The sequence below is a fragment of the Chelonoidis abingdonii genome, chromosome 11 (genome assembly GCF_003597395.2).
Source record: "Chelonoidis abingdonii isolate Lonesome George chromosome 11, CheloAbing_2.0, whole genome shotgun sequence".
Lineage (NCBI taxonomy): Eukaryota > Metazoa > Chordata > Testudines > Testudinidae > Chelonoidis > Chelonoidis abingdonii.
In genome coordinates, this window is record NC_133779.1 from 58524402 (window position 1) to 58540831 (window position 16430).

General features: G+C 54.8%; 1 protein-coding gene across 1 annotated transcript; it reads left to right on the forward strand.

Annotated features, from left to right (window-relative positions):
- The first annotated feature begins 224 nt into the window (after positions 1–224).
- Positions 225–2680, forward strand: LOC116819732 (serine protease harobin-like). The gene is made up of 3 exons (XM_032771703.2): positions 225–445; positions 701–837; positions 2499–2680. The coding sequence occupies exons 1-3, from the start codon at positions 316–318 to the stop codon at positions 2649–2651; spliced, it is 420 nt and encodes a 139-aa protein (XP_032627594.2). The 5' UTR covers positions 225–315; the 3' UTR covers positions 2652–2680.
- Positions 2681–16430: the final 13750 nt, after the last annotated feature.

The following is a 16430-nucleotide window of genomic DNA, read 5'->3' on the forward strand; positions in this document are numbered from 1 at the left end:
GCTGGGGAGGACTCTGAAGGCTGCGGGGCTGTGGGGGCTGGGGAGGACTCTGGGGCCTGGCTGTTGGGGGGCTGGGAGATGTGGGGTTGGCAGGGGCTGGGGAGGACTCTGGGGCCTGGGAGTTGCAGGGGCTGGGCCTGGCCAGCAGCCCGGGACTCTCTGTTCTCTGTCCTTAGTCACATCCAGGTGCGCCTGGGGGAGCACAGCCGTGGAACGAGCTCAGGGCACGAGCAGTTCTCCGCCGCTCAGGAAATCATCCCCCACCCCGAGTTCCGCGCCCTCAGCACCGACAGCCGGGACTACGAGAATGACATCATGCTGCTCCGCCTGTCACCCCCGGCCAGCTACACCAACTACGTGCAGCCCCTGGCACTGACCGACAGCTGCCCCCTACAAGGGACCAACTGCACCGTGATGGGATGGGGCACCATCACCAGCCCCGCCGGTAGCAGACCCTAGTCCTGGTGTGGGATAGCAGGGGCTGTGGGTCAGGAATTAGGGGCACCGGCAAAGATGGGTGGGGGAACCCCAAGGTGGGCTAGCAGGGGCTGTGGGTTGGGAGTGAGGGGCATTAGCAGAGCTGGGGGTGGCAGGGCTGGGATACCAGGGGGCCGTGGGTAGGGATGGAGGGGCATGCTACCCTCCCTCCCTCACAGCCTTGGCCAGCCCTCATGGGAAACTGTCACCCCTTCCCTTCCAGAGACATACCCTGATGTCCCCCAGTGTGTGAACATCAATATTGTCTCCAACACCATCTGCCAGGATGCATACCCCGAGAAAGTGACTGAGAACATGCTCTGTGCTGGGGTGCTGGAGGGGGGCAAAGACTCCTGCCAGGTGAGGGGGGCTTCTCCTAGGGCCATCCCATGGGCAGGGGCAGATGGGGAACGAGGGTTGGGGACACTGGCATGGCAGTGGCTCCGTGGTGTACTGTGGCTCTGTGTGGCACGGTGGGGCTGTCTTTATAGCACGGTGTGGCTGCATCTCCGTGGCTCTGTGTGGCATGACCGTGGCTCTGCGTGGGGCGGCTGCTGCTCTGTGGCCCCATGGGCATGGCTGCCTTTCCATGGTGCCGCTTTGGCTGCATCTCCTGGCTCTCTTTGGCATGGCTGGGTCTCCGTGGCTCTGCATGGCTACATCTCCATAACATGGTGTGGCTGGGTCTCCGTGGCTCTGCGTGGCTACATCTCCATAACATGGTGTGGCTGGGTCTCCGTGGCTCTGCGTGGCTACATCTCCATAACATGGTGTGGCTGAGTCTCTGTGGCTCTGTGTGGGGTGGCTGTATCTCCATAGCGTTGTGTGGTTGGGTCTCTGTGGCTCTGCGTGGCCTGGCTGAGTCTCTGTGACTCTGCGTGGCTATATCTCCATAGCGTGGTGTGGCTGGGTCTCCATGGCTCTGCATGGCTCCATCTTGTTGCTCTTCTCTGGACACTCTCCAATTTCATCACATCTTTCTCCACATCACCCCTGCGCCCAGCCCAACAAGCCTGGGGTCTACACCAGCATTAACAGGTGTGTTGTAAACAAGACATGAGAAGTCATTCTTCCGCTCTACTCTGGGCTGGTTAGGCCTCAACTGGAGTATTGTGTCCAGTTCTGGGCACCGCATTTCAAGAAAGATGTCGAGATATTGGAGAGGGTCCAGAGAAGAGCAACAAGAATGATTAAAGGTCTTGAGAACATGACCTATGAAGAAAGGCTGAAAGAAGTGGGTTATATTTAGTTTGAAAAGAGAAGACTGAAAGGGGACATGATAGCGGTTTCAGTATCAAAAGGGTCATCAGGAGGAGGGAGAAACTTGTTCACCTTAGCCTCTAACGATAGAACAAAGGAAGCAAATGGGCTAAACTTGCAGCAAGGAGATTTAGGTTTGACATTTAGGAAAAAGTCCAACTGTAGGTAGTAAATTGCTAGGAGTTTGGAATCTCATCTGAAAGATATTTTAAGAGCAGGTTATGAACAGAAAATGTCTATCAAAGGGATGGTCTAGACAGTATTTGGTCCGCCATTGAGGGCAGAGACTTGACTCGATGACTCTCGAGGTCGCCTTCAGTCCTAGAGTCTATGGGCTTGGCTACATTAAATAATTCAAAGACTGCACCCGGAACGCGTGGGAGCGCTGCCGCGGCAGCGCTTTGAAGTGTGAATGTAGTCAGAGCCGCAGCGCTGGGAGAGAGCTCTCCCAGCGCTGCTTGTAAACCACATCCCTTACGGGCGTAGAGTGCAGCGCTGGGAGCCGCGCTCCCAGCGATGCCGCCCTGATTACACTGACACTTTACAGTGCTGCATCTTGCAGTGCTCAGGGGGGTGTTTTTTCACACCCCTGAGCGTGAAAGTTGCAGCGCTGTAAAGTGCCAATGTAGCCAAGCCCTATGAATCTATGAATCTCCATAGCATGGTGTGGTGCGGCTGTATCTCTGTGGTGTGGCCTGGCTGCATCTCCATAGCCCCACATGCCATGGCTGACCTGTGACTTTTCTGTGACATCTCCGCAGGGCGACTCCGGCGGCCCCCTGGTCTGTAACAGTCAGCTGCAGGGCGTGGTTTCCTGGGGAGATCAACCCTGCGCCCAGGCCAACAAGCCTGGGGTCTACACCAGCATCTGCAAATACCTCGCCTGGATCCAGGAGACCATTGCGGGAAAGTGATGGCTCTGGGGTCTGGGACTGGGGCCAGGTGGGGCAAAGGGGATAATTACTGACCCCAGCCTGGAGTGACAGAGATGCAATAAATCATCTGGAACTCACCTTTCCTGCCCTGGCTGCTCTACAAAGCCCACTTGAATAGAGCAGCGTTTATAGTCCCTGGCCCCAGGCAGGGCCTGGCTGGCTCAAGGGGGTGGGGAATGAGAACTGGGGCCTTTCCCCTCTAGGGGGTGCTGGCTTTGATCCAGCCCTAGGGAGGGGGGCTGGCTGGCTGGCTGGCTCACAGGGGTGGGGAATGGGACCAGGGGCCTTTCCCCTCTAGGGGGTGCTGGCTTTGATCCAGCCCTAGGGAGGGGGGCTGGCTGGCTGGCTGGCTCACAGGGGTGGGGAATGGGACCAGGGGCCTTTCCCCTCTAGGGGGTGCTGGCTTTGATCCAGCCCTAGGGAGGGGGGCTGGCTGGCTGGCTGGCTCACAGGGGTGGGGAATGGGACCAGGGGCCTTTCCCCTCTAGGGGCGCTGGCTCTGATCTGGCTCCATCCCCACAGTCAGAGGGCTACCTTCAAAAGGTTGCTTAAAGTGGGGGCCTGGCCCCTGTAAGTTGGAGGGCTTTGGGGGTGAAATCTCACGCAGGGCTATGCTCCAGCCCCTTTGTGTAGCCTGCCTGGCTGCACTGGGTCTTGGCCTTTCATTTTCCAACAGGCTGAGCTCTTGGTTGGGTCAGGCAGGGAATGTCACGTGCCCAACCACTGGGGTCTGGTATCCATTGTGTGTGTTGGACCCTCCCTTGTCCCCCGGCAGGTGGTGTTTCTTGCTGGGTTTCATAGAATAGCAGGGTTGGAAGAGACCTCAGGAGGTATCTAGTCCAACCTCCTGCTCAAAGCAGGACCAAGCCCCAGACAGATTTCTGCCCCAGATCCCTCAATGATCCCCTCAAGGACTGAACTCACAACTCTGGGGTTAGCAGGCCAATATGCAAACCACTGAGCTATCCTCCACCCCCAAAGGGTGAAGTGACTTGTTTAAAAATGCTCTGAACCGGATGACCCTGACACCTCTGCCAGCGATATTTATCAGTGATAACGCCCATGAGCAACCTTACCTGTAATCAATGGCGTAGCTAGCGGGGTTCAGGGGAAGCAGCCGCTTCCCCTCAGTACTTTTTCAAAAAGTGGCGCCTGCTGGGCCAGCACTGGTGGCAGCACGGCCGGAAAAGCCATGGGGGGGTGGCAGGTGCACCCAGAGAAGCGAGGGGGCCAGCTCCTCAGCCATCACGCCCCACTCTCAGCACGACCCCAACATTGCTGCAGCCACCTTCTGCGGCGGCGGCGGCTCAGGGCTCGGCGGCCAAGCGCTCCCTGCCCCTTGCTAATGCGGCAGGGGGAGGCGAAAGGGCCCCTGTGCCTTTAAGGCCACCTGGCGCCCCATGTGCAGCGCACCGAGCACCGGGAGCAGGTCAGGGACAGGCAGCGGTGCAGGACGGAAGGTGAGCGGCAGGGGTCCAGTGCCTTGCACTAGGGGGTCCGGGCAAGGGGCTCTGGGGCTGGGCCCGCAGGGCAGGGGCGCAGGCTGTGCTGTCTGGACAGGGGGCCCTGGCGCGGTGCAGGAGCCTGGACTGGGGGGGACAGGGCCCCATGGGTGGGGCCGGGTGTCACAGTCTGGCAGGGGACACCTGCAAAGCACGCTGGCCAGGAGAGATTTTCTCGGGATGGGGGGGTATCCGCACCCCCGGGAAGCCCGCAGGAGTCCTGAGCCGGCCCTGGGGTTAATCTGGGGGGGAACGGGAAAAGTCAGGGGGCATGGCCAGAGGAGGAGCCAAGGGAGGGCGCCTTTTTTAGGTTTGCTCCCCCTACACTTAAAACCTGGCTACGCCGCTGCCTATAATAGAGCCCTGCTGGTCTGGGGCTGCTTGGGGCTGTGACGCAAAAGTTCTGGCCTCGACATGCCCCCACCCCACTAGAATCCTTCCCATGAGCCTCTGCCCAGCAACTCCTGCCTCCTCAACTAGGCACAGAAGGTGCCTCCCCACCCTCCATTATTGAACACATACGGTACGTCCTTGATTGCCTCTCTCAACTATGGCTCCCACTTGGTACGTGCTCCCACAGCCTCCCTCTGCCATGGACCCCACTTGGTATGTCCCCTCACTACCCTCCCACTCTATAGCCCTCACTTGGTACGTGTCCCACTATTCCCCCCTGCTATTGACCCCATATGCTACATCCCCCATTGCCTCCCTCTGCTATGGACCCCATGTGGTACATGCCCCTTCCCCTGAGGGCCTCAGCAAAAGTCCCACACCCAAGTCCCACCACCTAGGCATTGGTGCAACACACAGGGAAACTGAGGCACACACAGTATTTATACAGGACAGTAAGACTTGCATGCAACATAACATTCCCACCTTGCACTTCCCAGCTTTCTTAGTCAGTGCTGCATCCTGAAGCCAATCCAGCATTTGTTTAACCTGGGACACAAGGTCCTCCCATGTCTGCCTAAAAACACAGATATCATGAATATACGCCAGGGCAAAATTCTCGACCCCCTCGAGTAACCAGAGTGCTGACTGACTTCATATGGAGCAGTTCCAGAGCATTGGTCCTGTGACTCTGAAACAACTGGTGGCAGAGCGGGATGGAGCATCCTGTATTAAGTGACTGGGGAGAAGTAAAACGAAGGGGGATTAGCGAGAGGTGGACATGCTGAAGGCTCAGATAGGTGAGGTTCCAGGAGGTGGTAGAGCCAATGGCTTAACCCCTGGAGAAGGGCTGTCGCCCTGAAGGGGTTCCTCCCAGGGATCATGGCGAGCTGTGAGTCTGTCACCACTTGGGAACAGCGTGGAGATGGCCTATAAGCATCTCCTTAATAAGGACCTTGTAGAGCTGTGCAAAGAGAGGGCTGGGCATTGGAAAGCTCACCAAGGCGCAGCTAATTGCTCAGTTGGAAGAGGATACTCGTTCTAAGGAGCCAGGTCCTGGCCCAGCTGCGGCCGCGAGAGAGGCTGGGAGCAGTCAGACAGCCCCAGGGCCCACACCGGGTCCTGACCCATGCGGGGCTGTGAGGGATGCTGGGAGCAGCTGGGTGTCCTGGAGGCCCATGTCCCTGACCGGCAGGGAGTCTCCACCGTTTCCCCATCGGTGGATCTGAGACGGATGGAATTGGAGCTGAGATTGAAGGAGTCAGAGGACTACGAGAGACAGGACAGGCACAAAGCAGAACAGCAGGTGAGACAGTGGCAGCAGGAACTGGCGATGGCTGAGCTGAGAGGCAGAGGGACCCATCCAGGGGTTAGTGGAGATGGACCCCAGGGTGCCAATTCTGCAGGGAACCTCGACACTAAACTGCTGCCCCAGGTTAAGGATGGGGGAGATATAGATGTCTGTCTCGCAGCCTTTGGGAGGTTGGCAATTGGAACCAGGCTGGCCCTGAGGAAAGGCTCTGGTGTCCAGTCCCTTCCTGGGTCCCAAGGCCATAGAGCTATTTAGCCAGATGGGTGGAGGGCAGACTGGCTCTTACACCTGACCCCAGCATATATCTCTGCATGGACTCTCCTGGGCTCAGGTCCCTCAGACTCCCAGTGGGAGCGGAAGGTGGTGGTCACTAGGGAGACAATCCTGGGGTAGCGAGACCCTGGGACAGAGAGAATGGTTGTCAGGTCCCGGGTGGTGCAGCTGCAGATGCTGAGGGGCTGTGGGATCTGGGTGAAGGTCCCTGGGATGAAGCCCCTCACCCTGCCTATGGCCCATATCCCTGTGCAGACACAGGAGGGGTCTGGCTGGCTGGTAGTTGGGGTTCTCCAAGGTATCAGCTGTGATGTTCTGTTGTGGGGGGTGACTGTGTCTATTTGTGACAGTCCCTGCTCCTGTAATGGCCAAGGATTCAAATTTGAATCCAGGGAAACAATCCTCTGAGACTGAAGTGGTCAGTGAAAATGCAGATGATCTGGCTGGCAGGGAGGAGGATACCTGCCTGTCTGTAACCAGAGCCCTGGAGCTGCGTGGGGCAGAGAGATACTTCCCACCCCCCTCACATGGGGCAGGTGGCTCACGCTGGCTGTGATGCTGTGAGCAAAGCAGCAGGCTTGCGGCCTACCCCCACTGGGACAGCAGGGGCAAAGCTGAGACCAGGGGGATTGGAGACACCAGCAGAGTGTGGGGAACTGCAGCCAGGGCGGGTCAGCTGCCAACCAGGGCTGCCTTGTCCAGAGGTGAAGAAGCCCCAGGATAGGAGAAAGCAGCTAAAAGGGCACTGCTGGTGACAGAGCCACCTGGTCAGAGGGTGGCCAAGATCAAGATGGGGGCTCTCCACCAAAAGAGACTGAGTCCCAGAGATCCAGTCTGGAGGGCTCTGACCGCAGGCAGCAAGAGGAAACTGGTTTCACTCCCCTCTCCAGCTGCTGAATTCCAGGCTAAGCTGCGGAAGGATCCCTCCTTAGAGAAGCTGAGGGAACTTGCTGGCCCCAGTGCAGCAAACCCCCTGGGGGAAGGCTGCCGGGAAAGATTCCTGTGGGAGAAGGGATTCCTGTACTGGGAATGGGCTCCCCCAGGGAAGTGGAACTGTGGGGGATCAGGAGACAGCTGGTGGTGCCCCAGAAGTACCACCGCAGGCTATTGTACCTGGCCCACGATGTCCCACTCTTGAGACACTAGGGAATCCAGCGCACCAGGCAGAGGCTGCTACAGAACTTTTACTGAGCTGGAGTCTTTGACGTTGTCCAGCAGTACTGCAGAGCCTGCGACTCCTGCGAGGGTGAGAAAGGTCCAGGATAAGGGTAAAGCAGCCTTCAGGCCCCTGCCTGTCATAGAGGAGCCTTCTCAGAAGGTGGCCGTGGACATAGTGAGACCCTTCAGCAAGGCAACCAGGACAGGGAAGAAATACATTCTGGTGGGGGTAGATTTCGCTACTCACTACCCTGAGGCAGTAGCTCTGTCCTCTATCGAGGCAGACACTGGCAGATGCGCTGCTGACCATCTTCAGCAGAATGAGGTTCCCCAAGGAGGTCCTTACAGACCAGGGGTCCAACTTAATGTCAAACCTGCTTCAGCGTGGTGTCCAGCACACCTGGTGTGACGATGTGGTTCTGGCGGGACCCAACTGAGAGTGCCAATTCAGGACCAATTGCTTAAACAGGGTAGTCACAGCCCTAGGCTGGGGTTTATCCACCTCTAAGGCAAACCAAACCAGCCAGACAAAAATGACTTCCCTCAAGTCACACAAGCAATTTCCCTAGACACTCCAGTCGCCCAGTACACCACAGTGCACAGCGTCCTGGGAGGAATGGTTATGAAACAACAACCACTTACAGTAAAAAGAAAGAGGTTCTCTCCGATCCCAAGGATCTAAACCCAGACCAGCAGGATTAGCATGCAGGATCTTACCACAATACGCTGTTGCAAATCTCTTAGGAAGCTAAAATCTAAAGGTTAGTCAAAAAAGAAAAGATAGAGATAGAGCTAGAATTGGGGTAATGGAATAAATTACATAGTAATGCAAAGTTCTTGGTTCAGGCTTGTAGCAGTGTGAATGAACTTGTCAGGTTCAATCAAGTCTCTGGAGAACATCCCCGCGGGATGGGTCATTCAGGTCCTTGTGGAGAGCTGCAGTTGGAGCAAAGTCCTCCAGAGGTAAAGAAGCGGAACGAGACCAGATGGAGATGAGGCCTTCGCCTTATATAACTTTTCAGGTGTAAAGAAACTCCTTGTTCCGCTGTGGAAAGTTACAGCAAAATGAGTCTGCATCACATGGCCATGTTCTTCGGCACATCATGCCTAAGATCACAAGGCATAATCTGCCTCCTCTCAATTGGTCAATTGTGTAAAAGGTCCTTAATGGGCCATCAAAGTAAGCAAGGCTAAGCCTGAGCTGACACAACTTGTCTGGGTTGTTTCCCGAACTGCATCACAATTTGAAATACAGACAGCATACAAGCCAAATTCGAAACTTCAACCACAAAATGACAGACAATAACAAAAATGATACAGACATACAGACAGCATAATCATAACCAGTAACCCGTAACCTGGTCTTAGACACCTTATATGACCCCCTGTACATAGGATTTGGTGCCACTACAGAACCTTGGTTGCAACCCATGTTCTTATATGGTCTCAGTTTATATCAATAACGTCACAACTGGACCTCGAAGTATCACCCTCAGTCCAACAGGCTGGTGGAGAGGCTCAACGGGACTCTAAAGATGATGCTGAAAACCTTTATGAACCAGCATCCACAGGACTGGGACAAGTATTTACCCCACCTGCTGTTCTCATACCGGGAAGTGCCCCAGGAATCCACAGCGTTCTCCCCATTCAAGTTGCTGTACGGGAGGAGAGTGAGGGGGCCCCATGACTTGGTGAGGGATGAATGGGAGGGGAAGGCCTCTCCTGATGGAGATTCATGGTGGAATACATACTGACTTTCCAGGAAAAGCTAGCTGAGCTCATGGGGTTGGCCAGGGGAAATCTAGCTAGGGCCCAAGGGAAGCAGAAGGTCTGGTATAACCACTCAGCACAGGCCTGCTCCTATGCCATCGGAGAACGGTGATGCTTCTGATCCCCATGAGGAGGAACAAGCTGCAAGGTCATCAGGCAGGTAAATGAGGTGAACTATGTGGAGAAACTGTCTAACTGGGCTCATAGCCACCGAGTGCACCATGTCAACATGATGGAGCTGTAGTGTGAAAGGGAGATGCTGATGCTGGTTGTGTGTGGCCAGGGGGAGGAGCAGAGAGATGATCCCTTGGCAGATCTATTCCCTGAGACAGGAGTCAGCCCCTCACTGGAATCAATCCCCCTCTCTGCACAGCTAACCCTGCCCAGCAGGAAAAGATCAAAGAGGTGCTAGTTCGGACCGGCAGCTGTTTTCCAACCGGCCTGGGCTCGTTAACCTGGTTGTCCACTGGGTGGAGACAGGAGCCAACCCTCCTATCAGGTGTTCCCCATTCAGAGTCACAGGGAAAACTGCCTAAGTCCTGGAGAGAGAGGTCAAGGACATGCTGGCTTTAGGGGAGATTCAGCTGTTCTCCAGCCCTTGAGCCTTTCCCGTGGTGTTGGTCCCCAAGAAGGACGGGTCGATCCTCTCTCTGAGCACACTGTCGGAGCATTCAGCATCCCTGTTCCCACCGTGCGCTTTCCACAGCCAGTCCACCTGGGCGGGACCCCTGGGAAACCCAAAGGGCCCTTCACCCCAACTCCGCGGCCAGCCGTGACTCTCAGCCAGCATGTAACACAGAAGGTTTATTAGTCAACAGGTACATAGTGTAGAACAGAGCTTGTTAGCACAGAAATCAGTGACTTTCAGCCAAGTCCATCTTGGGGGAACCTGGGCCAGATGCCCTGGACTCCCCCTCTTCCAGTCCCCCACAGCAAACTGCCCTGGACCCCGCTGCCTGGCCTCCAACATGCCCATTCTCCTCCTCTGGTCTTTGTCCTGCATCCCAGGCAGTGTTACCTGGTCGCCTCCCCCACCTGGGTCTCAGGTTACTAAAGGCATCAGACATACCTTATGTGCAGGCAGCTGGGCAGCCTCACCTTCCCCGAGGGCCTCATCAAAAGTCATGCACCCAATTCCCACCACAAAGGGAAAATGAGGCACCCACGGTATTAGCGTAGGACAATAAGACTCACCATTTGGTATATTCCTCACTGGCCCCCTCTGCCATGAACCTCATTTGGTATATCCTCCATTACCCTTCCCCTCTATGGACCCCACTTGATACTCCCCCCAGCGCCCCTCCACTATGGATTCCATTTGGTACATCCCCCATTGCTCCCTCTGCCATGGACTCCACTTGGTATGTCCTCCCACTACCCTCTCCCCTGCTATGGACCCCACTTGGTACATGCCCGTCTACCACCCCATGATATGGGGGGCAGAGTTAAGGGTGTGCAAAGGGAAGATTGAGTGGGCAGCATTAAGGTTTAAGGGGTGGAGTTAAGGTTAAGGGGAAAGTGTTACCTTTGCAGCAAAGTAGTTAAATCTGAGGGAGTAGACATAAGGTTGAGGGGACAGAGTTAAGGTTGAGGGGGAGAGTTAAGTTTTTGGGGGCAGAGTTAAGGTTGTAATACCTCATTGTGGGAAGATGCGAGCTAGAGCTGTACTGTTAGGTAACTTCACTTTCCAGGTCCTCTGTGTGGTGGACGAGGCACATGTGCTGTATGTGTGTAGCCCAGATGATTTCACAACAAAACATTGGCTGTGCAAAAACTATTATTTCTGTTGCAACAATGCCCCAAGGTCCAGTTGTGCTGAGCCCCGTGGGAGAGCGCCGCACCCTGGAGAATTCATAGTATAATTACCTGGGGCAGACAAAAGCCGGGAGGGTAAACAAAGGTACAGAAAGGGGAGGTGGCACTGTAGGTCCATGGCAGACTGGGGGATAGATCCCAGGAGTCCTAAGTCCCACACCTATTGCTCTAACCACTAGACCCCACTCCCTCACCAAGCTAGGAACAGAACCCAGGAGTCCTGGCTTCTGGCATCCCTGCTCTAACCCATTAGCCTCTGAGAGCCAGGTGAGAAACCAGGAGTCCTGGCCCCCAGCACCTCCTGCTCTAACCAGTAGACCTCACTCCTCTCCCAGAGACAGGGTAGAACCTAGGAGTCCTGACTCCCAGCCCTACCTTCCATCCATGGTCCTCTACTCACTAGCCCAAACCAACTGGCCCAAATCCGGTCCTGCTGCCTCCTGGATATTGGTGGTTGGGTGATCAGATGTCCCGATTTTATAGGGACAGCCCTGATTTTTTGGGTCTTTTTCTTATATAGGCTCCTATTACCCCCCCACCCGTCCCAATTTTTCACATTTGCTGTCTGGTCACCCTAATTGGTGTCCCCCCCATGGAGCCCCCCAAGAGTTCAGGAGGGTCAGGAGCCAAGAACACCCACCCACCCACACACCCCACAGGAGCAGGGAAGTTTTCTGCCTGGCATCTTGCTGCACAGCCTGGTGTGTCCCCTGCACGCGCTGCAGTGGAGCGCTGGCTCCCCCTACTGGGCCCCAGAGCCTGTGATGGACTTGCCTAACCCAGCAAGGCCTTAGCTCCGGCCAGGGAGGCGCCTGCTTGGAGGGCCATGGTTCAATCCCCACCCAAGGATGCGCTGGCAAGTCAGGACCGTTCCCCAGCCCAAAGCGGCAGCTCCCTCCACGCAGCTGGCCAAAACCAAGCAATGCCGCCCCAGCCAAAAGGTGGCACTCCTGGGCCTGCGAAGAGCAAGGGCAGGGCAGTGGTTAGAGCATTAGCCGACCAGTCACAGTCAAGGACCTGCTCAGCTGGCCTCCCTGTGCCACCTTGAGAAAGTCACTTAGCCTCACCGTGCCTCAGTTTCCCCCTCTGTGCTTCAGTTTCCCTCTCTGTAAGGGGGGATAGCCTACAGGGCATATGGGAAGGAAAAGGGAAACATGGGTGAGACAGGGGGTTGAATCGGGGCCCAAGCCTCGTGCCATGCAGTGCATACGGGCCCGGAAGCAAAATGCCACTGAGCCTCAGGATTGAGCCAAGGAATCGGAGACAGCATCAAGCTGGGCGGCCCCAGCATGAGCAGCATCTCTTATGTGCATTACGGTAGCTGCCCCAGCTGAGGTCAGGGCCACAGTGTGCCAGTCGCTGCCCAGACACAGCGACAGTCCCTGCCCTGGCTGAGATCAGGGCCCTGTTGTGCCAGGCGCTGCCCAGACAGACAGGCCCTGCCCTGGCTGAGATCAGGGCCATGGTGTGCCAGGTGCTTTCCAGACAGACAGACAGGCCCTGCCCCAGCTGAGATCAGGGCCCTGTTGTGCCAGGCGCTGCCCAGACTGACAGACAGACAGACCCTGCCCCAGCTGAGATCAGCACCCCAGTGTGCCAGATGCTGCCCAGACACACAGCAAGAGACAGTCCCTGCCCCAGCTGAGATTGAGGCCCTGTCGCTCCAGGCGCTGCCCAGACACACAGCGAGGGACAGTCCCTTCTCCGACACACAAACAAACAATCACACTCGCCCGACAGCATGCACCCTGCTTGATTCTCTAACTTCCTGCTGTGACACAAGTAGCCAGCAACTCCATTAGCACCAGTCTGACGTGCCTTCTAATTTCAGTGAGACCCACACAAATCATTCCTGCTTCAACTGGTGCAACCCCGAAAACAGGACAGCTCTGGCTTCCCTCCCCTGCATCTGGGCCATGTGAGCCGTCCCTAATCCCCAGCTTGCGTGGGCCCCACAAGGTGGCACCACCCCTTATCCCTTTTGCCGGTGACACCCAGGCTTTATTTGATGCCAAGGCAGGGTGAGTGAGGCCTTGGAGGGTTAATGACAGGCTCAGAGGCGTGGATCAGCCCTGCCCTGCCCTGCACGCTGCCTTGGGGGCAGCTGGTTCCAGGATCGAAGGCAGGTTATAAGCCAAGCACACGGACGATCCAGCAGAGAGGAGTCTCTGGGCACAAGCCAACGCGTCATCGCTTGCTGGGGAAGCCGAGGTGCCAGGGGAAGTTCCTCCACCCAGTGCACGGATTACCCAGCTCCGGTGAGGGCAGATTTCTGGCTGATCTCCGGGCTGAGCCAGTTTGAGGGGCCCGCAGTAGAGGGGGATGGTAGGACAGCTCGGTGGCCGATACAGACTGGTGAAGGGTAATACCGCCGCTGCTTCATCTCGGTTCATTCAGGAGGGGAACCACACGAAGGATGATTCCTGTGGCCTCCGCTTGCCGGAATGCAGGGCCAGGTGCTTGGGGCACTGCTCCGCAGACCCTGCTCTGTTATCGGATTCGTAGACTCCAAGGCCAAAGGGACCACTGTGATCATCTAGCCGGACACCATGTATGGCCCAGGCCGGAGAACTTCCCTCACTTAAATACTGGTGAAACCAGAGCATCTGGCGAAAATGGCCCATCGTGATTGCAAACTTGCTGCTGATGGAGAAGCCGCCAACAGCCCTTTGATGAAGGGCAAGGGAGTGATTGTGGATTGTGGAAGGATTAGCTCAGATGATCACAGAGGTTTCCACCTGGCTTTATAATCAGTGAAGCTGGGAAAATTGTGAGATTGGCATGAAAATCATGAGATTTAACGCCAATAATAATCCAGGGAAATGAAACCCTGTTGTACAAAATGGGAAGGTGAAAAAAAAAATCCCTCTGCTTTGAGAGCAAACAAATCAACTGTTTAAATAACAGGCAAAAAGCCTTTTAGCATTGAAAATGGTTTGGTTTTAACACTTTCCTGTTTTGAAAGTTTCTGAAATTGTTATTTTTTAAACATGGTTTTGAAATTGCTGCTTAATTCATAGACACTCCAAAAAAATCAGTTCTGACAATTGCTTATCTTGGAAATAGAAGTTAAGAAAAGTTTAAAAATGAAAAAAAAATGGCACTAAATAGCAGTTAAAAATTGTCACGGAACGTTTCAAGTGAGACAAAACTGTTCCAGTTTGAAAAAAAAAAAAGATATGAAAACTGTTTACAAGTTTTCAAAACTTACCCAACGTCTTGCATCCCCCGTGAAATATTTAAAATGTTCCAGAAATTCTTGAAAATTCCCCCCCAAAAATTGCAAAATGTCCCCAATTCTTGACATTTTCTCAAAAAATTTTGAAAATGTCACCTAAATTCTTGGAATTTTCACCAAATGTTTTGCAATTTCCCCAAAATTCCTGATTTTTCCCTTTTTAATTGTTTTGTGTAGTTTCTTGAAATTTTCTCCAAAATCCTTGAAATTTTCCCCATAATATTTGAATTTTTCCTATTTGAAATTTTCCTTCTAAGTCTCAAAATGTTCTCTAAAAGATCTTGAAATTTTCCCCACATTTGATATATTCCTACAAATTCTTGAAATGGTCTCCAATAGTTTTTGAAAATTTCGCACTACAATGTTTGGAAATGTTTCCTGCACATTGCTTGACATTTCCTGCAAATTCTTCAACATTTCCCACAAATTCTAGAATTTCCACTCAACATTTTTGAAAATTTCTTCCAGGTTCTTGAAATTTCCCCCCCAAAGTTCCTGAATTTTTTGCTCAAGCATCTTGCTATTTTCCCCCAAATTCTTGAAATTTTCCTCCTCAAAACTTGACTTTTTTTTCAAAATTTTTGAATTTCCCCCAAAATTTCTGATTTTTATTTTTTTGAAACTATCTCCAGTGGTCAGACTAATTGTCAATGGTCTGTTGAACAGGGAACCCCTACTGGCTAACAGCTAAAGCTGCTTCTACGTGGTTTGCTTCAAAGTCTTTCGTAAGTAGCTTTTCACCACTTTTCCACACCCAACCGGTGCAAGCAGAGGGTTAGGAAGAATCTATCTCAGTATCCAACTGTTGCTCTTTCATCTCAAGTCTTGTAGTACTTAGAGATTTCCTAAATCTCCAGCTCCTGGAGGAGTGGTATAAAGGGAGAACTTCTAGATTTTACTGTGAGGGCAGCGAGTCTTCACTGGGGCTGTGTTTGTAGAGTGGGAATGGGGGCACACAAAGCCCCAGGCATGGGGAGGGGAATGGGGCACACAGAGCCCCAGGCACTGGAGGAGTGGGAATGTGGGCACACAGAGCCCCAGGCATGGGGGATGGGAATGGGGCACACAGAGCTCCTGGCATGGGGGGGAAATGGGGGCACACAGAGCCCCTGGCATGGGGGAGGGGAATGGGGCACAGAGCCCCTGGCATGGGGGGGGAAATGGGGGCACACAGAGCCTCAGTCATGGGGGGGAAATGGGGGCACACAGAGTCCCTGGCATGGGGGAAGGGGGAATGGGGCACACAGAGCCTCAGGCATGGGAGAGGGGAATGGAGCACACAGAGCCCTGGCATGGGGGGAGGGGGAATGGGGCACACAGAGCCTCAGTCATGGGGGGGAAATGGGGGCACACAGAGCCCCTGGCATGGGGGGAGGGGGAATGGGGCACAAGAGCCTCAGGCATGGGAGAGGGGAATGAGGCACACAGAGCCCTGGCATGGGGGGAGGGGGAATGGAGCACACAGAGCCTCTGGTGTGGAGGAGGGAAATGGGGGCACACAGAGCCCCTGGCATTGGGGGAGGGGCACTGGGCACACAGTGGAGAGCATGGAGAGTTTGTAGCAGGAGATGGGAGGTGGACCCAGGTGCGTGGGGGGCTGTGAGATGCCCCTGGTGAGCACAGCGAGAGCTCGGGGGACACAAGCACCGAAGTGCACACACCCTCCAGCAACGTTGGTCAGTTTTCTGCCCAGACGGGGCTGCCGCGCTGGCCGGAGTTCTCTGCTGGAGAGACATGGTTTCTCTCTCCCTTGGGTGCTCAGCTGGGGCAGGCAAGCTCCCAAAGGCACAGGAGCCTGACACCCAGTGACACGGCCCATCAGTTAAAAAACCCCACAGCTCCCGTGCTTTGGGAGCCCCATCTGGGGATTTCTGGAGTTCCAATGGGTCGGTCTGGCAGATGTCAGGCCAGCAAGACAGGTCCTTCCATTTCTACACTACCCGTCTGAGTCACGGGCTTGGGAGATCCCTGCACCCTTGGCGAGACCTGACCTTCATTTGGGCAGGAGCTAGTCATGGCAGGCCATGCCACCCAGAACCAGATGCAACAGCCATTCCTCTGGCTTAGCTTTCCAGGAACCATCCAACCGGGAGGGCGTGGAAGAGTGAGATGCTGCTCCCTTTTCTGCTTCAGTCCTGGGGGTTGGACATGGGGTGAAATCTTTGGCGGAAACTTTCAGAGCTTCCTCGGGAGATTAGATGGGTCCATCATGTTAGGGCTTTCTAATTCTCCAAGATGTGTACCTAACTCCCTATGACAGCTCTGAACACCGAGACAGATTAGATAGATAGCTAGATAGA